Source organism: Lissotriton helveticus, chromosome 2_1, assembly GCF_964261635.1.
Source record: "Lissotriton helveticus chromosome 2_1, aLisHel1.1, whole genome shotgun sequence".
Lineage (NCBI taxonomy): Eukaryota > Metazoa > Chordata > Amphibia > Caudata > Salamandridae > Lissotriton > Lissotriton helveticus.
The window spans coordinates 417,847,830-417,869,694 of NC_136059.1; the positions used below are offsets into that span (position 1 = coordinate 417,847,830).

The 21,865-nt window shown below is 43.6% G+C and overlaps 1 protein-coding gene across 1 annotated transcript in view; it reads left to right on the forward strand.

The window, feature by feature from the left end:
* PARP8 (poly(ADP-ribose) polymerase family member 8) overlaps positions 1-21,865 on the forward strand; it is a 759,201-nt gene that overhangs the window by 634,879 nt on the left and 102,457 nt on the right. The window contains exon 20 of the mRNA XM_078675052.1: positions 4,402-4,514. Within this exon, the coding sequence (XP_078531178.1) occupies positions 4,402-4,514 (113 nt within the window). The remainder of the gene's footprint in view (positions 1-4,401; positions 4,515-21,865) is intronic.

Below are 21,865 nucleotides of genomic sequence, written 5' to 3' on the forward strand. Positions count from 1 at the left end.
TGACTCGAGGGTGATGGATTGGAAGAAGTGAGTGTTTGATGGGACTTACAGTCTCAGCAAAGAACATTACATAATCTTCACTTTTGGATTTGTGGAAATTGGATTTTATGTTACTGGGATTTTCAGCTACTTTTAACATATGTTTCCATGATTGTTGGAGGTGCCCAAAATTGATTTGATATGTTCGGACTTTGCGTGCAGATGTGATTATTTTATAGCATCTTCTTGCTGTCCTAATTTAAGTCTGATTACAAGGAGAGTGGTGGTTGACTCCAATTATTCTTTATTCTTCTCAGATACTTTTTCCTTATATGTTTTATGGAAACAGGGGGCAGAAGTCTTCGGTCTATTCTTCTTTCTTTTCAGACGTGTTTAGTCCTCAAGATTGACTTTTACACAATTGTAGTTAAAGTCACGACTATTTCCAATACGAGGAAGATTTTCCTGCACCCTACTTTCAAGTATGTTAATGTTTATATTCTTGGTGTCCAAAAATAATGCAGTCTCCTTGATAGGATTGTTTTCTGGGTCAAGGTAAGGGTTAAAATGTTTACAATTACAACTTTCAACAAGTACTTGTAGGTGCCTGTCGTGAGCAGACCTGGCTTTTATGGGGCAAGTTACATGGATGTTCTTAAATAGCCTAGCTCACCCATTAATGTCTTTCACTGAAGACCACTTTGTTTGATAATCTGTTAAAAGACATTTGATTTAGCCAGTTAGGTTTGAGGTCTAGTCGTGCCTTAGTAAGATAGATGGGATTACAGTAGTAGAGTCCCTGGATGTAGTAGTCCAGGCTCTCCATTTAATTGAGGTTTGAGCTGTGGAGTAGCAAATGGGGGATTCACCTTAAGGCACATGTGCGTTCGAGAATCCTTAAAATTAGAAGAAGTAGACATGTTTCTTGCAAAATATTTGAGAGGGATGATATTAGGGTGTAGGTAGAGAGAAAAATGTGGAAAGGACAGGGGGAGTGCGACTTCAATTTGAGGGATTGAGATAAGTTCTGTCCAGGAGGAAACTGGGGAGGGGGTCAGCAGAGCCAAATTAGGTAAAGGGAGAGAAAAGTAGCTTGAATGAGAACTATGTAGATGGAGTGAACACAAGGGTGCTTGAAGATGTAGAGACCAGATTAGTGGCCTCATGTTACCTGTTTGGTCTGAAGTACAAGGGGTTGTTCAAGAGACACGAGATGGTTGAGGAGTATAGTTAGTAAGTGTAAACTGTTGGGGAGAGAACCCAGGCGTAACTCTGTGAAGCTTGATAGATAGCTTAATCTCTCAGGAGAGAGAGGTGGAGACCTAATAGCTTTTGTCCTTAGGGTGTATAATAGATATTCAGAACCTGATAATGGGTTTCTACCCAATGGGCAGTTTGAGTGTTAAAAGAAATAGGTCTGTTTTGACGTTCCCCTTTCTGGCACAGTGATATTGACCTGCTGTTGGCGTTTCAATGAATTCTCTCAAAATCTTGTTTTTGATGTTTTTAGTTGCATATTTATATAAATCGGGAGGATAGATAACTTGGACTAATTTAAACAAATGTTTAGAAAGCAAGGGAAGATCAGAGCCTGTCATATAAAAAATAAACTCATTGGAGGAGCCATGGATCAACATGAGAAAAAGTAGTAGGAATTGTGGAAAAGGGGAAAACAGTGGCTCTTTGGTGCACCATACATAGGACCAGTCCAGAACAGCAGCACTGCCAGATGGATATGATAACTTTGAGTGTTGGAATGAGTTGCAACAGAAAGAGCTATCAGTAGGTCCAAGATGGAGAAGTCCCTACAAATATGGATAAAGATGGATGTCTTGTTAGAGCAAATAACACTAAAATTAAAATGTGGGGTAAACAGCAGGAAGGAAAGATGTGAATTACTTCAAGAAAAGAAAGGCATTCTTGTGTGACCTATCTGATGGGGGTGAAAATATAATGAAAATATGTGGGTCAAACTGTGCTATCATTTTATCGGTAAAACCACAGCTTGTCACCTGGGAGGGTATCCAGGTGCTGGCTGAAGGTCTCAGTCAGAAAGCCACGTCTTGTGCCCCTTCATGAAGTCAATCTGCAAGGGTGTATTGGGGGGTGCGGTGTTTCAGGCTTTAGCCGTAAGATGGGAGAAGGAGCACCCTCTGAAACGGCAGCAGCGAATGCGTTGGTTCTGAGCAAGGGCAAGGTATTGTGAGTGGAAGTTCCTGGGGTGTCGATGGAAGTGCAGATGGTGGTTTATGTAGGCGGGTCCTTGGTTGTTTACAAAAACGAACTGAATAGAAATAAAGACACTACTAGCGGGAGGACGGAGACGCACAAATAGTTGCTATCAGCAGGGAGAGACCTTTGTTGAATGTGCGACTACAAGGCTTCCCTCTTCCCAATCCTCCATGAAGTTTATCTGTCCCAAAATTAGGGACCCTATCATTGACTTCGACCAGCTATTAGGAACCGGTATAGTATGTCTGCATACACACTGATTGGGTGTTTATGCTTGTAACAGGGAACCAAAAAGGGATATACAGGATCCTAGTCCTGAAGAAAGCCTTAGACCCATCTGCGGGCCCTTGCCATGCTGAAACATGTTAATCTAGATAGGACACAAGTCGCATAATCTCAAGTGTCCAAAAATTGCTTTTAATCATTTCTATACCACTCATTAATAAATGACAGACTTTAAAACACTGGTATGTGTATGGGGTTTTTAGCTATCAGGATCCCCCACTCCTCACAAACATTCCTGGACAGTCCCTCTAATAACAAAGGCCGCCCGCCACTAGAGCATTCTCTGGCGGGCGGGTCAATGATGAAGCATGACACCTAAGGGGTGTGTGGGGCCATCCCGTTCTTTTTGGAAACCAATGCACAATAGAGAGTTTAGGTGTGCCTCGATGGGCCATCACTGGCAGGATGGGAGGGCGGAGCTGGGCACAGCCCTACTTACAGTTGAGCTAGCTGTGTTCTACCTCCACGCAAAGCATACCCCCTGTAGTTAGTCTGGAGCCAGGACTGGGAAGGTTGAATGCCTAGTGATTTCAAAGGGAAATCTCTCAAAGCTTCTCATACCTTTAAGAGGGTGGGCACCAGATATAAATATCGGACCTCAGATACTACCTCTTCAGTACACTTTTGGACCTTAAAATACTCTGTCAGGAAGAAGGACTACTGTGCTAGTGAAGGACTGTCACTTTCCTTCCTTGCAGTGCTGAAATGCTGCCCTCTTGCTTGACTGGGAAGGACTGGACCTTCATCTGTTGAACCCAGGACCTCAGAGTGACTCTAAGGGCTAGTTGGCTGGCCTTCTGAGTAGAGCCTCTGGAACAGAAGGCTCCAACACCCTTGAACCCAGCACCTGCACTCTTCCATCTGTGAGTCAACTCTTCCAAGTGGGCCCCAGTCCTGGACCCTTGGAAGTGGGTCTAAGGTGCTCTGCCAGCCTCTGTGGATCAAACGGAACCAAAGAATCTACTTGGCTACATGGTGCAACCCAATGCTGAACCCAGTGCAACCCTTTGCTGCTGCTGCGCGGTTTGGACCGGTCACAAAGACCCGCATAGTCTCTTCAGAACTGCTGCTGCATGATGCATCCTTGGTGCAGAATATCACATGCCTCGTTGACTGCAGCATCGACGACAACGCCGGACTCCACATCACAGCTCCTCTGAACGGATGGATTGCTTCAACTGTGTGACGCGTCCCTGATGCCGAACTGCGTATCACAAGCCATCATCGATTAAATCCCCAACATCGACGCAGGACTCACAGTGCAAACTAGCTACATTTCGGAACCATTGCATCATTTCAGCTATGCGATGGATCCATGATGAGTATCCCGGCAGCTCTCTGCAAACCAGCATTTTCTGTACTTTGTTTAGTAGGACTATCTGGGTCCTTGTAGCCGGGCTCGCTCTATAGCGGTTGGCCTGAACTTGTGACATTGTCCCAGTCGAGGCACGACCAGGTTTCCACAGTTGGGACTTTTTATTGGTATTATTGAACTAAAATCTATAGAATTGCATATCTCCAGTAGTCCAGTAGTACTGACTGAATTTTCGTAGTTTTCATCTTGTTTTATTTTTTTTAAATGACTCTGTTTTTCTAAAATAGTATGGGGTCGCTTTGTGGTGTGTTTTCACTCTGTTGCTGGCTGAAGTGTTGCAAAATGCCTTTGAACATTGTCTCTGAGTAACACATGACTGCTCTGTGCCATGCTACTTGAGGGTTGAGCATAGGTTAATTTTGGATTTGCTCTTGACTTCATCCTGAGAAGAATTGTGGTTGCTGCGTGAAAAGTTTTTCTCCCTTCTCAACCAGTAACCCAATTTGTTACATGGTGCATGTATCATAATACTATTTTGACCAATATCAATTGCTAGGCCATGGTAACCTCATGTTTTGTTTATTTTGCAGCAACTGAAGTTTATGCACACTCCCCACCAATTTTTGCTCCTAAGCAGTCCACCAGCCAAAGAATCCAATTTCAGAGCTGCTAAAAAACTCTTTGGAAGCACTTTTGCATTTCAGTAAGTTTTCATTTTTTTTGTTGTAAATAACTCCCACAATATTACCCTCTACATTGCGAATCTGTGACTACAAAAATAAATGTTCCTACCTCCTTTTAGTCAGCTCTATTTCCTTTTTTCTTTTCTTACAGAATGTATTAAACTGTTTTCTCTTTTCAAAGAACGTCTGCTCTTACAAAGGAACTTCACTTATGATAATATCAAAAACTAAAGATGAATTAGGCTTTTACTAAGTAGGTCTCCTTAGAGACCTGTCCTTCCTTATTTTTTTCTGTAGGATAGCTAGTTGCATTGTTGGTTGTCCCCTAAGTCCCGCCTGAACTATTTAAAGAAAATATGAGTTTGTTCATTTATAGCTAAATGTGTTGTTAATGATCTGCAAGGCTTTGAATATGGTTAACATTTAAAAATACATTGGTGCTTTAAATACAGCTGACCACTCAATACTTGTCAACAATGTAGACTTAAGAAAGAGAACAGTACAATATCATTTCTGCATGCCATGAAAACTGATATGAAAATAGGAGCTGAGCAACCAAACTATAAATCTGCACGGTGTGTAAATGATCAAGGGCCTTCTCTATGGGTGTGACCATATAGAAGATTGTGTGAGTTGGCATCCAGCCCATCCTTGCCGCAGAGGACGTGTGCCCACAATCAACAAGTTTCAGTTAGAAAACCTGGGTGATACCTGTGTTACCCACCTTTTATTGGAATTAGTTTCCTTCCATCAGAAGCCAGTAATCACTCATGTCCTGTACTTCTCGCTGGTGCGCAATGCTTAAAACGGTACAATAACAAACTTTCTCAATAGTAAATAGGTATTCTTGGAAAGTGACTACCTGCACTTTATAGTTGTGTTTCAGGTAATGAGAGAGCATATCTGCCTAACACATGCACTCTTGTATGCATTAGTCATACAAGCCTGTCGCCCACCTAAGCCAGTAAATGGAGGAGTTACTGTTTGGTTTCTGTGAATCACATACACAGTATATTTAAAGAAAATAAGATGATTTGCTAATACTACAAACACTGAGGCAAAAATGTGAGTTCCGCAAACCATTTAAATACTGCACTCAAAATAGTCAATCTTCAAAAGTGAAATTATTCAAAATTCCTCTAGATTAAATTGGACAATTATGTCTGCCATCAGGTGTTAGGGGTTGCATTGCAGAAGTTAAAGCATGTGCAGGGGTGGAATTTCTATTATGTTTGTGACATTGAAGTCTCAGTTGTATGTTCCATAAGAAATGCACCTGCCACCTCTGTTATTTTGTTGAGAGACACATGAGTAAATTGATTGTTCAGCCACAAAAATCTTTAGCACACCTAACTTGTCTAAAAACATACTGAAATAAGTGCAGATGATATCTCTTTCTCTCCAATAACAAATGAGGCACATTAGGGTAACAAAGACAGAGTCTTACGTCCCCTTAACTACAATTTAGATGGGAAAATCTATTGTGTTAGCCCATTCCCATTTAGCCATAATCCTTTGTACAGGAAATTGTAACATCAAAAACATAAGACCGGTTGCTATTACCTAATGTTGGGGTCAAGCACAGTATCTTTTCACCTGTAATTTTACCAAAAATCTTGATGAAAAATAACCCATTTTCAATCGTCCAATCAAACTCACATAACTGCATTGGAGTACAATGCTATTTGCAGTAGCGGTCGGCATTAGGAGTTACTACAGGGCGGTGACGTGGGCAGGGGGAAGGGCAGGGTGTGGGGTAGTAATGTATGGATTATGGAGTTTAACAGCTAAGTAAACATTTAAATGAATAAAACGAATTTCGTTGCGCGCACTGCATCACCAAATGTGATCCAGTGCGTGCAACGAAATTCGTTTTATTTATTTAAATGCTTACTTACCTGTAAAACTACGTAATCCATACATTACTACCCCCCCCACCCTGCCCCTCCCCCTGCCCACGTCACCGCCCTGCAGTAACTCCTACTGCCGACCGCTACTGGCTATTTGTTAGTTTTATCCTGTATGTAATAGCATGCAAGCGTACCACCCTTGATCTCTGTACTCAATGTTTGCCACTCATAAAGCAAACCTATTTAGGGATAGTGTGTTTGGTTGCCTCTGTGATAATCATACCAACTCAATTCTGATTGATTTCTGTATGGGACACCTGCGGATCACACTTGACTTTGTTTTGCGTAACCCTTAGAAATGTACATTCTATTGGTCTACAGAGAAGAAAGAGGACTCTACAATAACAAATAGAGAGCAATACTAGTTGTGGCCTTTCACTGTGATCACCCACAGAGGACCCAGTGTTTTTTCAAGAGTTCCTGAAGCATTCCTTTTTAAATGAACAAAACTCACCATGTCATAAGCTTGCCAATGGCAGCCAACATCAACGTAATACTTCCATTACTACAGATTTGACCTAACATACTTATACATTACTGTATTGCTTGATTCACTATTTGAGCACTGGGTTTATGTACTTGAGGGTAATGATGAGTCGGACTACGAATACTCAGATTATTCAGACTACGGAGTATGAATATATGCTATGCAGGATCTTCGAGCGATTCCCCCAAAGTACCAGACAGTCGACTTGACTACAGAAATGAACCCTACTAAGGAATCAACGCACACCTCATCAAAAGACTCCAGACCATCGAGAGCACCTCAGCATGACTCATCCTAGACCCCCCCGTGTTGCACCCACATCACCCCCACCTCATAAAACTCCACTGGCTCCCAGTGTAGAAGAGATTCCTCTTCAGACTCCTCACCCACACATTCAGGGCCCTACACAACCTCGGACCTGCCTACATCAACCCTCGCCTTAAATTCCACATTCCCACTAGAAAACTCTGGGGCATATTCTCAAGGAGCTATCGCCGAGCTATCAGCGCTTTATCGCACCCAAAGTTGCGATAAATTTATCTCCCCATTCACAAGCTGGTGATAATAGCCCATATCACCAGTTTACCCGTGATAGCAACCGCAAAAAAACATTGTCACAGATGACCCCCGCCACTATCGCTAATGAGATGCAGAGTAGGCGTTCCCGTGCAAAAAGCTGCGACAACACCACTCCGCAACATTCTCAACGACCAGCCAGATAGGCGAGAAGATAACAAAACATGCGATAAGGTGCATTAGCTGCATGAAATTAACACCTGCTCTGACCTGGTGTAAAGTTTGACCACAGCCTACACCAAAAGGGCAGGATGAACATTTTACAATCAACAATATTTTTCATGGGCCTACATATATATATATATATATATATATAGGGAAGCTTGTAAAGCGCTTGGTTACGCAGAAGCGTGTCCCCCCGCTGCAACTAAGGAGGAACTCAGAGTAGAAGCAAGAAGAAAGCACGATTATTTTGAGAATAGGTGTGTTTTTAAGTTCTTCCAAAAGCTGGATTCGGAAGAATCAAGGCGGAGATTGGGAGGCAGGGCATTCCAACTCTTTGCTGCCAAGTGGCGAAAAGAGCGTCCTCCCATTCGGGCCCTTTTAACCCTAGGGACTTCTAGTAGGCCTCTGTGAGAAGAGCGCAGAGCGCGTGATGGTACGTACCTAGAGACTAGGTTCTGAAGTGGTATTGGTGCTTTCTTGGCGAGGATGCGGTGACAAGTACAGAGGGCTTTAAATTCCACTCTGCTTCTCACTGGCAACCAATGGAGGGTCTGAAGGGCAGCTTTGGAATCCGATCTTTTGGGGATTTTTAAGACGAGGCGGGCTGCCGCGTTCTGTAATACCTGGAGGCGGTTTATTGCCTTAGCGGTCGCTCCAAGGTACAGTAGGTTGCCGTAGTCTAGGCGCGATGTGACGAGGGCATGAACCAGCGTTCTCCGGGCGGACATAGGAAGGAGAGCAAGAACCTGCCGTAAAGTTTTTAAAATGCTGAAACATACACCCGCCACCCGATCTATTTGGGGTCCAAAAGACAGGTCAGCATCGAGCCAGACACCTAGGTTTTTGACTTCCTGACGTGGCACGGGAGACTCCCCTAGGCATGGGGGCCACCACGCCGACGACCAGACAGATGGACTCCTCCCCACCACGAGCACCTCGGTCTTATTGCCATTTACCTTAAGGCAATTAATGGACATACATACACATACATCTTCCCTGACTGTTTTGCTTGGTGTCAAGTTTTATATTCACTTTGATCTTGATTAGTCAATGCCTAACTAATCTTCACAGATCAACTCTCTTCCTTTGGTCAATGGACCATTAGTTGAGAAGTTGATGGTGATATTAACAAATTATCTAACTATCTTACAAATCTTAATGAAATAACCGCAGACTCTTGGTTAAGATTCAATTAATTTTATCTAAATCTCAGTCAGAAGAGAACGTTCATTTGTACAAATTCACAGTGCAAACTCTGTCAACTTTCATGGGAGAGAAAATTCCATTTATCAAATACATTCAATTCACAGACACATTCAACAATTTAATGCATTGAGAGTGGATAGATGGAGACACAAAAGACATAATAAAACATACATTTGCAAAAGATATGCAAATTTATGACTGAATAATAGTTACCTAATGGTGAAACGGTAAAACCCAACCCTCTGGCCAAAGGACTGGCGAAGTTCTCCTGATAAAGGATCAGACGACAAAGACTGTAGGACAGGATTAGGACACAATAATAATTACTAAATGTCTCTAGAACCCTGATGCACCGGAACACATCCCTCGCTCATACTCTCTCCCTCCTCAATATTCTTCCGGAATCTTCAATCTAATCAGGCTTTCTTTCAAGGGTGAATCTTCTATGGCATTCAAACTATTCTAGATGTACCAGCGTCTGAGTCCTCATTTAAGTCTGAACTGGATCTAGACCCACCAACTTCATCAATAAAAAGTATTCTCACAACGATCTTACAAGAGTTAAGAGACTTTAAAGTTTTGCAAGCACTTGAAATCTCACAGCTGCATGATAGATTGTTCAAGCTTGAGGAGAACTTATTTAACATCCCAAAAAAGATTAAAGAAGTTGAGAATCGTGTTTCTGACCTAGAGGACAATATTGCAGCTATGCAAAAGGATCTTCATGTGCTAAATAAAAATAAACGCCAGATGGAGCTAAAACTCCAACATCTGGAGAATTATAATAGATGATCCAATCTGCGTTTGGTCGTAATTCCAGAATGCATGGAGAATGCTGATATGGTGGGGTGGTCTTAGACACTTCTGAAGAAGGTAATCCAAGAGCTATAAGGAGATCTCACCAGAGCCCACAGTTCCTGCACAGAAATATCTGAATGCCAAATATCCACGTACAAGTGTAATGAACTTTTCAGACTACGGAATGAAGGAAATAATTCTAAAAACAGCAATTGCAAAGAGATCATTCTCTACTCCTGAGATTCAACATTTCAGAATCTTTTCTGATATGTCCGCAGCCTCAGCACATAGAAGGAAGGATTTTATCAAAATGATTGACCCCTTTAAGGCTAAAGGAGCTCAAGCATCAGTTGTTCAACAATCCAAATTAAAAGTCCCGGCTAAAGGAAAATTCTTTATCTTCACGGACATACCTGAAGCGCAAACCTTTTTGGAAGATCGGAGTGCTGCATAAGAGAAAAGACACTGTAGTCTTAAGCTGGCTTCATACTATACAATGAATCGATACAAGATCTCTTGTGAGAGTTCTTGGGCAAAGTTTTACTGCTTCAGAATTTGTATAATCATTACAGAGAAAACGTCTATATACGGTCTATATTTTTTTCAGATACTGAAACATACTATACACTTTATGTGGATAATTCACTTTGGGTATCTTTTGTATCTATGTTTTCCTGCACTTTACATCTTAGCTGCTATTATGATCTACTGCTTAATGTTAAATGTGCACATTGGATGGCCATCTTCTAGGAAGTGGCTTTTCTATAGATACATCTGCCGTGTGAATTCCTCACCTTGGGCCCGATTCACAGAATGAACTTAAGACTAAATCCTAAACTTACTACTATTTGGTATTCACAGAATGCACTTACTACTTTCGGGATTCACAGAGTGAACTTACTACTTTCGGGATTCACAGAATGAACTTACTACTTTCGGTATTCACAGAATAGAATTAAGAATACTAACTTTAAGTCAGAACTCGGGCCATAAATCCGGCCCGGAGGCGGAGCTTCAGGCTTGGGGGCGGAGCTTGGGGCCCGGAGGCGGAACTTGCGGCTTGGAGGCGGAGCTTCCGGCCCAGAGGTGGAGATTTCAGCCACGGCTAAATCCCCACCTCTGAGCCGGAAGCTCCGCCTCCAAGTCGCAAGCTCCACCTCTGGTCCAGAAGCTCCGCCTCCGGGCTGCAAGCTCCGCCCCCAAGCCGGAAGCTCCGCCTCCAGGCTGGAATTTACGGCCCGAGTTCAGACTTAAAGTTAGTAGTCTTAAATCTATTCTGTGAATACCGAAAGTAGTAAGTTCATTCTGTGAATCCCAAAAGTAGTAAGTTCACTCTGTGAATCCCGCAACTAGTAAGTGCATTCTGTGAATACCAAATAGTAGTAAGTTTAGGATTTAGTCTTAAGTTGATTCTGTGAATCGGGCCCAGTGTGAATATCCCCCTTGCGTCAGCAACATTCGGAAATTATTTTCGTAGCTTCGCGCCGACGTGGACTTGGACGTTATAGAGGTACGGCATCGTTCGCGACTTCGCTGACGTCACCGACGCCCATAATAGGCCCACACCGGCGGGATGACATCAGTTCCCTTTTTTCCGCGTCGTCGACACTAACGGTTTCGGGAATCTCAGTAGCTATACTGTTTCTTTGTTTCGTTTCTCTGTGTTTCCTGCTTCTTTGTTTCGATAGGATGTCGAAGAAGACCGGTTTAAAGCCCTGCAGGGAGTGCGGAAAAATGATGTCCATCACGGATCCGCACGAGGACTGTATTTGGTGCTTAAGCTCCGATCACGATGTGGATGGATGTTCATCATGTCATAAGATGAATCCGAAGGCCCTGCGGGAAAGGGAAACTAAGCTACTTGTGGCAAAACTTAAGGCCGACAAGGGTAAGAAGACATCAAGATCTCGCTCGAGGAAGAATAAGTCGAGGTCGAAGTCGAGGTCCCGATCTCGTGAGGGTTCGGCCTCAAAGTCTTCTTCGGACCATGCTTCAAGGTCAAGGAAGAAGCACAGGAAGAGGAGACATGAGTCTCGACGTCACTCGGGTGAGAAGTCGGACTCGAGGTCGAGGTCGCCCAGGAGGGTTCGTTGGCAGGTAGTCCCGCCGCAGGAGACTCCGGATCAGGAAGGTGAGGCTTCGCCTTCGAGGTCGAAGGTTCCCTCTCCGGCTCCGGAGTCCAATCCATCTCCGGCGCCTTCACCGGCTCGAGAGGAGGAAGAGGTAGTCCCTGTGGAGGTTGAAGAATCTGCGCATTTTGTTGAACCGTATTCGATCCCACCTCGAGGTCAGCCTGAGGGTGTTCAACCACCTTTTCCAGCACTGGGCCAAGACCCTTCAGCGTTCTTAAACGCTATGTATGTTGTGTTCTCAAGGGCGTGGTACCCCTCTGGTGCACTTTCGGGTCCCATGGGTCCTCTGGCATTTAATTTGGGGGTTCCTCATTCATATGCCCCGGCTCCATTCATGCCGTTTATGCCAGCCCCATCGACGCCGTGGCAGTTTCCGGCCCCGCCGAGGTCGTCACCGACTCGTCCGAAGTCGACGACTCCAATGCCGAAGTTGCCTGCTCCGAGTAGACATCAGGAGCATACATCTGGGCCATCGAAGTCGGTACTGACGTCGGTTCCGACTCCGTCAGAGTCGTTGATGGATCCGATGCGGAGGCGCGTAAAGGAGAGGTCCAGAAGAGAAGCTCAACGTCTCTTGGAGGAACAAAGTTATGCCGACTCTCGCCCTGACTTAGAAGAGGGTGAGCTGGGAGAAGATTGTTTTGAAGAGCTGGCTGATGCCAGTGGCCTGGATTTTTCCCCGGAGTGGGAATTGCCCTCAGGACATGATGCGCCTTCAAAGGATGTCCAGCCATATCATGTGGTAATGAGGAAGGCTGCGGGTATTTTAAATTTAACATTACCAACAGTTGAATTTAAGTCAAACCTTCTAACAGAAGTTCTTCACTCTCCGAGTTCGGCTGTGGAGCCTTTACTTCCATTTAATGAGGCTTTAACTGAGCCCATTATGGAGGTGTGGAAGAAGCCGCTCTCTGCTCCTACTGTATCCAAGAGTGTGGCTAGAAGATATAGGGTAGCTCCAGAGGACCCTGCTTTCTTAACATCTCACCCTTCTCCAGAGAGCCTAGTGATTCAGGCTGCGTGTTCTAAGAAGTCTATAAGTGCTTTTCCCCAAGTTCCTGGGGACAAGGAGGCTAAAAAACAAGATCAGGTGGCCAAGAAAACTTTCTCATCTGCTAGTATGGCCTTGAAGTCTACGAATGCCACTTGTCTCATGGGGAGGTATGTGCAAGCACTTATGGACTCAATGCGTGCTTTGGCTCCTAAGATCCCTGAGGAGAACAGGAGTGATTTCGAGGAGGTGTTGTCTGACACCCAAGCAGCGGCGCGTCAAGTAATTCAGAGCGGTCTTGCCACGGCTGATTCTGTGGCTCGGATTATGGCTACTGCAGTTGCTACACGAAGATCGGCTTGGCTAAAGTCCTCGGACTTTTCTGCTGATGTTCAGGCGGCGCTTTTGGATCTGCCTTTTGACGGAGAAGGACTATTTGGCAAGAAAGCAGATACAGCCCTCGAAAGGTTTAAAGGTTTAAAGATAGCAGAGCTACTGCCAGATCTTTGGGCCTTCAAATTAGAGGTGCATCGACCAAAAAGTTCAGAGGGTTTGGACGCTCTTCCTTTCGGAACTTTAGACAAGGTCAGCAGCAGCAACAACAGCAGCAGCAGCAGCAGAACACCTTGTACAGGTCATACAGAGGAAAGCAAAGGGGTCGTCTTCGAGGACGTCAAACCTCTTCCTCCTCCACCTCCTTCAACCCCCCAGCCACAGAAAAGCAGCCCTAGATCCGCCATTCAGGATCATGTGGGTCCAGTGGGGGGTCGGCTTACCTACTTTCTACGGGATTGGGAATCGGTTATATCAGATCTTTGGGTTCTCAATCTCGTAGAAAATGGGTATGCCCTTCCTTTTGGGGAATTTCCTCCCAATTACCCTCCTTGCCAAGGGTTTTGCACGGAGGAACATCTGTTGCTTCTGCAGTCGGAAGTACAGACTTTGTTAAGAAAGGGTGCGATAGAGGTGGTCGAAGAGCAGGAAATGGGTCGGGGATGCTACTCCTGGTATTTCCTGATCCCCAAGAAGGATGGCAGACTTCGTCCAATCCTGGATCTCAGGATCTTGAATCTGTATCTGAAACAGGAGAAATTCAAGATGCTCACCCTTGCACAGGTTCTTCAAGCGCTGCTGGAAGAAGACTGGATGGTGTCGCTCGACTTGCAGGATGCGTATTTCCACATCCCAATCCTGAAGTCGCACAGAAAGTATCTCCGTTTTACGGTGGGGTCGCAGCACTACCAGTTTGCGGTCCTTCCGTTTGGTCTTACTACTGCGCCTCGAGTCTACACCAAGGTGATGGCGGTGGTGGCTGCACATCTCAGGAAGTCGGGGATTCCGGTATTCCCCTATTTGGATGACTGGCTGATCAAAGCGGAGTCATCGGAGAGAGTGCTCCAGCATCTGCAGGATACAACTCAGTTGTTATACCGTTTGGGGTTTTCAATAAATGTACCCAAGTCTCACCTGGTGCCCTCCCAGTGCAACCTGTTCATAGGTGCGGTACTGGACACTACTGTGTGTCCTGCATTCCCTCCTCCTCAAAGGATTCGCGACATACAGGAAATGATTCCTTTATTTTTCAATGGAGCGGTCGTTCCAGTCCTGAAGGTCCTTCGTCTGCTCGGTCTGATGGCTTCATGCATTCTGCTGGTCAACCATGCACGCTGGCATATGAGGGCGCTCCAGTGGTGCCTCAGCAGGCAGTGGTTTCAACACGAAGGGGATCTCAGGGAGTCAGTGAGGATCTCCAGAGAGGCTGCAGCGATGTATCTTGGTGGGGCGTGGAAGGCAATCTGTCACAAGGGAAGCCTTTCCATCTATCTCCATCGGTGGCCACGGTGATAACGGATGCATCCACTCTAGGGTGGGGTGCTCATCTGGGGGATCTGGAGGTCAAGGGTCTTTGGTCTCCAGAGGAAAGGTTGCTTCACATCAACTTTCTAGAATTGCGGGCGATACGTTTGGCGCTCAAAGCCTTCCTCCCTTCCCTTCGCGGTCAGTCAGTGCAAGTCCTGACGGACAACACGACTGCGATGTGGTACATCAACAAGCAGAGAGGAGTAGGGTTGCAGTGTCTCTGCAGAGAGGCTCTGCGGCTCTGGTCTTGGGTTCAGGACCATCAGATTTGTCTGATGGCAAATCATCTGGCCGGGGTTCTGAACGTGCGAGCAGACAGTCTGAGTCGTCAGTTCTCGGCCGACCACGAGTGGAGGCTCCATCCAGAGGTTGTTCTCAACATCTTTCGGATGTGGGGAACTCCTCATGTGGATCTGTTTGCCACTCGCGGGAATGCTCACTGCCCGTCATTCTGCAGTCTCCAGTATCCGATGCAAGGAGCCTTGGGGGACGCGTTTCAGTTGAGTTGGGAAAATCAACTCCTTTACGCGTTTCCTCCCATACCTTTGATTCCTCGGGTTCTGAGGAAGATTCGCCAAGACCGGGCCCAAGTCATATTGGTCGCCCCGGATTGGCCAAGAAGGGTGTGGCACACGGATCTTCTCCACCTTTCCTCTCACCCGCCTCTCCGTCTCCCTCTCAGGGCAGACCTCCTCTCTCAGATGGATGGGCAGGTTCTACACCCCCACCTCCAGACATTACACCTTCATGCCTGGAGATTGAACGGGGCAACCTGATTTCTTTTTCTCTCCCGCCTGACGTGGTAGATGTCATCTTGTCAGCCAGGCGTGACTCCACTAAGTCCATCTATTCCCTTAGATGGTCAAAATTTGTCGCTTGGTGTGGGGAGAGATCTATAGACCCTTTGAGAGCCCGTTTGTCTAATGTTCTCCAGTTTGCCCTTTCTCTGGCGCAGCAGGGTCTTGCTGTTGCCACAGTGAAGGGCTATCTTTCAGCGCTGTCGGCTTTTCTCTGATTGCCTGACCAGCCATCTCTTTTTAAATCTCCTGTAGTTTTAAGGTTTTTGAAGGGCCTCACAAATAAGTTCCCTCCTACTCCTTTTATTGTGCCTCAGTGGGACTTAAATCTTGTTTTGACCTTTTTGATGGGTGCTCCCTTTGAGCCTCTTCATAAATGTCCTATGAGGCTTTTGACTCTTAAGACAGTTTTCCTCGTTGCAATAACCTCGGCAAGGAGGGTTAGTGAGCTTCAAGCTCTTAGTTCCAAGCCCCCTTTCTTGACCATTCATGCTGATCGAATGGTTCTTAGGACCAGGGCTGCTTTTCTGCTTAAGGTGGTGACTCCTTTCCACCTTGGTCAATCCATTACCCTCCCTACCTTTTATCCTCCCCCTCACCCTTCCAAAGAGGAGGAGAGACTACACCGTCTGGACCCCAAAAGGGCGGTGTCCTTTTATCTGGACAGATCTAAAGACTGTCGGTTGGATGACCAGCTCTTCATTGGGTTTGCTGGCTGCAAGAGAGGAAGAGCGGTCCATAAAAGAACTTTGTCAAGATGGATCGTCCTCTGTATAAAGATCTGCTACTCTTTGGCCGGTAAGGAACTCCAGAGGGTATAAGGGCTCATTCTACAAGAGCTAAATCTTCAACCTCTGCATTGGCTAGAGGTGTTCCTGTAGAGGACATTTGTAGGGTGGCAACTTGGTCTTCCCTCTACACGTTCGCGAAGCATTACTGCTTGGATTCCGAAGTGAGGAGGGACGGTCACTTTGCACGCTCTGTTCTCCAGGATTTCCTGGTCTAGAAGAGTGGACACCCTCCTCCGGGAGTGGGGACTGCTGTGGGACTCTATTCACAAGGTGAGGAATCCACACAGCAGATGTATCTATCAGAAGAACAAGTTACTTACCTTCGGTAACGCTTTTTCTGGTAGATACAATATCTGCCTGTGGATTCCTCACTGACCCACCCGCCTCCCCATTGTTCGCTCTTCTATACCAGAGAATCTGTGTTGTAAATATTTTATGGTCAAGGAAAATGTTTTATTTCAAATGTTTTCTTATATTTACTTTGTACTGTGTATTTTACCTTGGCTATTGTATACTATGTATACTATGTATATATCTACTGTCATTGGTCCGTCCGTGTGCCTCGAAGGCACGGAAAAAAGGGCAGAACTGATGTCATCACGCCAGCGTGGGCCTATTATGGGCGTCGGTGACGTCAGCGGAGTCGCGAGTGATGCCGTGCCTCTATGACGTCCAAGTCCACGTCGGCGCGAAGCTACGAAAAGAATTTCCGAATGTTGCTGACGCAAGGGGGATATTCACAAGGTGAGTAATCCACAGGTAGATATTGTATCTACCAGAAAAAGTGTTACCGAAGGTAAGTAACTTGTTCTTTAGGAAGTTATGCTGTCAGATACATGGTAATTTATATAAGGTATTTTAGGTATCTATGGTATATTGCACGTTATATCACAGGTGCTATTAAGACCTGCTGCTCAATACAAAATGTGCACATTAGATTGCCATCTGCCAGGAAGTGGCCTTATAGGACCTCTAACGTAGAGTCTGAAAACATGGGTATCGTCGAAAGAATACAAATACATATCTGTAGTGAGTAAGTACTCAGACAATATCTTATGGCACCATATCGAACATACCTCTAGGGTCAAAGAGGTATGTTTGATATGGTATCATAAGATATGTATTTTTATTCTTTAGATGATGCCCAAGTTTTCAGACTCTACGTAGATAACTGATGAATATTCTATTATACTTTTGGTTTCTGTTTTTGACAGCACAAGTCACTTTAAGCACATTAGGCACTTTTAGGTGTTTTTTCGGGCACTCACAAAGCATTAAGGCATACCTTTTAAAACACCTGACAAAGTATAAAAATGATGAATAGGAATAAACTAACAATTCTGTCTTTTAGTGCTAATGGTCTTAACAATAGGCGTAGGTCCTATGCAATTCAGAGCTGGCTCAAGGGGCACAATCCTGATGTTATTTTTTTTTCAAGAAACGCATTTCCGAAGTTTATCCAATGCTAGTACAATTTTTAAGAACTGGGAGGGCTGTGGGCATTTTTTTAGGTAAGCATGTTCAATTCATGTTAATGCATCACACTCAGACCCGGGCGGAAGATGGACTTCTATCCATGGAAAAATAAATCAGTTAAACCTTATACTGGCCACAATTTATGCACCTGTCATTGATGATCCACTCCCTATTCTACAACTAAAACAAGCTTTATCGTGCATACATGGACAGATTATATGGCGAGGCGAGTTTAACTTTTTTCAAGCCCTTTTTAGTTGATTCGACAAACATAGAACGAAAACAAAATAAACCTCAAGTCTCCATCGCCCTGTCAAGTTGTAAAACTGATTTAGATATTGTAAACAATTGGCGCCTTAAAAATCCAGATAAGTGTGGGTACTCATGCTATTCGGCAAAATATGACTCAGCATCCAGAATAGACTTTTTTCTGACCTCACATAATCTTTTAGTTAATCAATACGATCATATTCTAAATGCTTTTTCGGATCATGCTTTAATCAAAATGGAAATCGCTGTTGGGAGCATGAACGAAAATGCATCAAGAAGATGGTATTTTAATAAACTCAATTTAGCAAATTAACTGTCGTGCACAGAAATAAATAACAAAATTAGTACCTTTTTTTATATAAATATTCCGCCCCAATTAATGTAATCTGGGATGCATTTAAGGCCACATTAAGGGGTACAATCACCTTGAAGGATATCCTGCAACAAAGGGCCAAAAAAGCGGAAAGAATGACCATCGAAACAAGACTTGCCCACGCAAATCAGGAGTATACTATGAAAAAGTATTCAAACACTAAGCAAGAGTTACTAGAAGCAAAAACACAAATGAGAGAATTTTACTACGGGTTGGGAGAGGTGGCAAGCAGGACTTACCTCCAGACAGACTATGAGGAGAGTGAATATACAAGGAAACTTTTAGCATGGCAGGCAAAGGAGAAACAGGTGCGTAACAGGATTAAGAGCATCTGGGATGAATCACTAAAACACGTTCAACCAGAACTTTGGACATAGGAGAGACCTTTCTTAAGCACTATAACAGAATTTATCAATCAAACCATCATGCATCCTCCAAATCCATTTGCGTTTTTCTCCACAATTTGCCAGTTCCTAACTTAAATAGGAACTTTCAAGAGGAATTTCTAATTGACTACACGAAGGAATAACTTGACTTAGTCATAAGCTCTTTGCCTAATTGTGAAGCAACTGGTGAAGATGGCTTTTACGCAGAATTTTTTAAAAGATTTGCTTCAATTCTCAATATTGACTTTTTAAAACTTGGTTACCATCTTCTGAAAGGGGGTGACCCTCTGTTATCTTTCCGCACAGCAGTAGTGGTTAGCATCCTTAAGAAGGATAAAGATATCGAGAATGTTGATTCTTTTAGGCCCATTACCCTTCTTAATGTTGACTACAAAATCTTTACAAATCTTGCCACTAATAGGCTAAATAGAATGGCAGGCTCACTTATTGATACGGACCAGTGTGGCTTTGTAGCTGAGAGACAGCGCCATACCAATACGATTTTTTTTATTAGAAGCACTGGCTTTTTTTGTTATATAAAAAGGACTGAGGCCCAGGTTTGTTTTATAGACGCTGAAAAAGCGTTCGATTCAGTTTCTTGGGAATGTCTGTTTTAAAATATGGAAAAGTTTGGCTTCCAAGAGGAGTTTATACAATTAATCGGCTATACACGTACTCACAGGCACAAATTAATTAATAGGCACATGTCTAATAAACAGAGGCACTAGAAAAGGGTGTCCTCTTTTTCCGATCTTTATTACGTTATTTATAGAGCCCCTAGCAATAGCAATTAGACAGAAAAAGGCGTACATGGTCCCTGTTCACGGGATGACAAATATAAAATTGTATGCTGATGACATTGTTCTCTTTTTACATTCTAAATCAGACACCCTGGAGGAAATCATGAGGATTTTCGCGGACTTCCAAGCAATAGGAGGCTATAAAATAAATAAACAGAGATTATATTGTGCAATTGTTCCATCGACTCTCTATTGCCAGAGTTTAGACCTGTCTATAACACTCGCCCAAAGAGATACTTAGGGATCTACGTGACGGAGAAAGTAGAAGACATATTTCATTTGAACTACACACCATTGCTTAAAACAGTAAAATGCCTGTTGGTACGATGGAACCTGCTCCCACTATAAATATTAAGTTGAGTGGCACTAATTCGTATGTCTATTCTTCAACTATTCAACTTCCTTTTTAGCGCCGCTCCATGTGCACTACGAGCAGCTTTTTAAAAAAAATAGTTAAATAGCATGTTTTCTTCTTTTGTATGGTCTAGTAAGACACCAAGACTGGCAATGAGCATTTTAATCTACCCTGTTGCAGAAGTAGGGCTGTCCCTTTCAAATATTAGGAACTACTATCACGCGACCTTCGCACACTATAGCTCCAGATTTTTCTTATTAGACCCCCTGGAGGCAGATACATTTTTTATAAATAAGATCCTAAAGAAGTATAATATTGTTGACCCCACAAGAATTATCAAATACCCTAAGAAAGTACGATACAAGACTCTCCAATGGGTACTTAAGCAAAAATCTCAATTTTTATCATTTTACATTATTCCAAAAATTAACAGTTCGACTAGGCTGTCCCATATTACATGGGGGCGAGATGTCTTTTAGAGATTAGTATTTTTAAAAAATGGGAAGAAAATGAGCATGTACAGATTCGGGATTTTATTAAAGGCAACTGTTGGAAGTCATGGTCAGAGATTGAAATGGGGCTCCTAAACTCTAAAGTAATGCTAAAATGGTAATTTATTATAATAAAACCCTTTTTGAAAGAAGCGTATCTTCTAGACCAGGTATCAGCGAAGCCTTTGATTCCCCCGTCACAACGGATGGTTAGCGCATGGGTTAAAATCTTTGAAGAAAATAAGTCTCTTCCCCTATATGAAAAAATTTGTGATAGATGGTGAAAAATGGAAGAGATGCAGGTCTCAAAATTAACCTGGTGCAGAGTTAAGAAACTTAACGCATCAACATTAAGAGGCGCAAATTTTAAGCGTATGCAATTCTACTCAAAATTACTAATCTATAGGACCCCTTCTTTCCTATATAATATATATCCACAAATCGAGGACAGGTGTTTCCGCTGCACAAAAGAGAACGGTGGCACCTGGTCACACATTGTTTGGGAATGTCCGAAAATCAGTAGCCTCTGGGAAGGAATTGAAAATAATCTCAGATTCACCTTAGACCTTGCCATCTCCATTGACTTATCCATTGCAGTTCTGGGTTACTCTTACAATAGAATGCTAAGCACTACACAAGAAGAGTGTCTATACATTGCAGCAGTAGAGAGTGGCCAAGCTATGGAATTCCTTGCCGCCTACTTTGCGGTATATCGAATTAGAATTTCTATTCAGGAAGGCAGTTATTGATCTGGCTTTTTAACTTGGATTAATTCTGGTGGATGGCTGGCGTTTGACCATTTATTTCGCTGTCACTTGTTGTTACAGCGCCGGGACACCTCCTTTGGGAGGTAGCTGTTTGCGCTTTACAAATGGCTGTATTATTATTGTTATTAGTATCAAGATCTATAATTTTACAGTGCTGGCGAACCGATAGGATACCTTCTTTCCAAGCCTGGAGAGTGGAATTAAGTAAAATTAAAGAATTGGAAAGAAAATATGCAGTAAGATCAGGTTCACTAAAGAAGTTTGAGAAACAGAGCTCTCTGGGGGTCTAGTTTGGAGTTAAGGGAATCTGTTTTTTTATTGGAATGCTTATAATCGTTGAGGAGATGGCGGGGTCGTAGTTTGAACAGCTAAGCCTGGTACTTAAGGGTCAACTTCCCAATTTACTGTTAACTTATCTTATGCACTCAGGCACTTTACACGTCCTTTATCTTATACTATATGACTGCCCCGTTACTTTTATGCAACAGGGTTATCTGAAAGATCGTCGGAGTATGTTTATTCCTAATGTTTAGCACTTGGCACTTTATCCATTTGTGATATATAATGCTGTACATGACTGTCCCGTCTCTTTTCTGCAACAGGATTATATGAAAGATTGTTGGGGTATGTTTACTCCTAATGTTTAGCACTTTTGCACTTTGCACTATATCTATTTGTGATTTGTAATGTTCTATTTTTTCTCTGTCACATGTCTACTTGTAAAGCGGTTTGAGTATTCT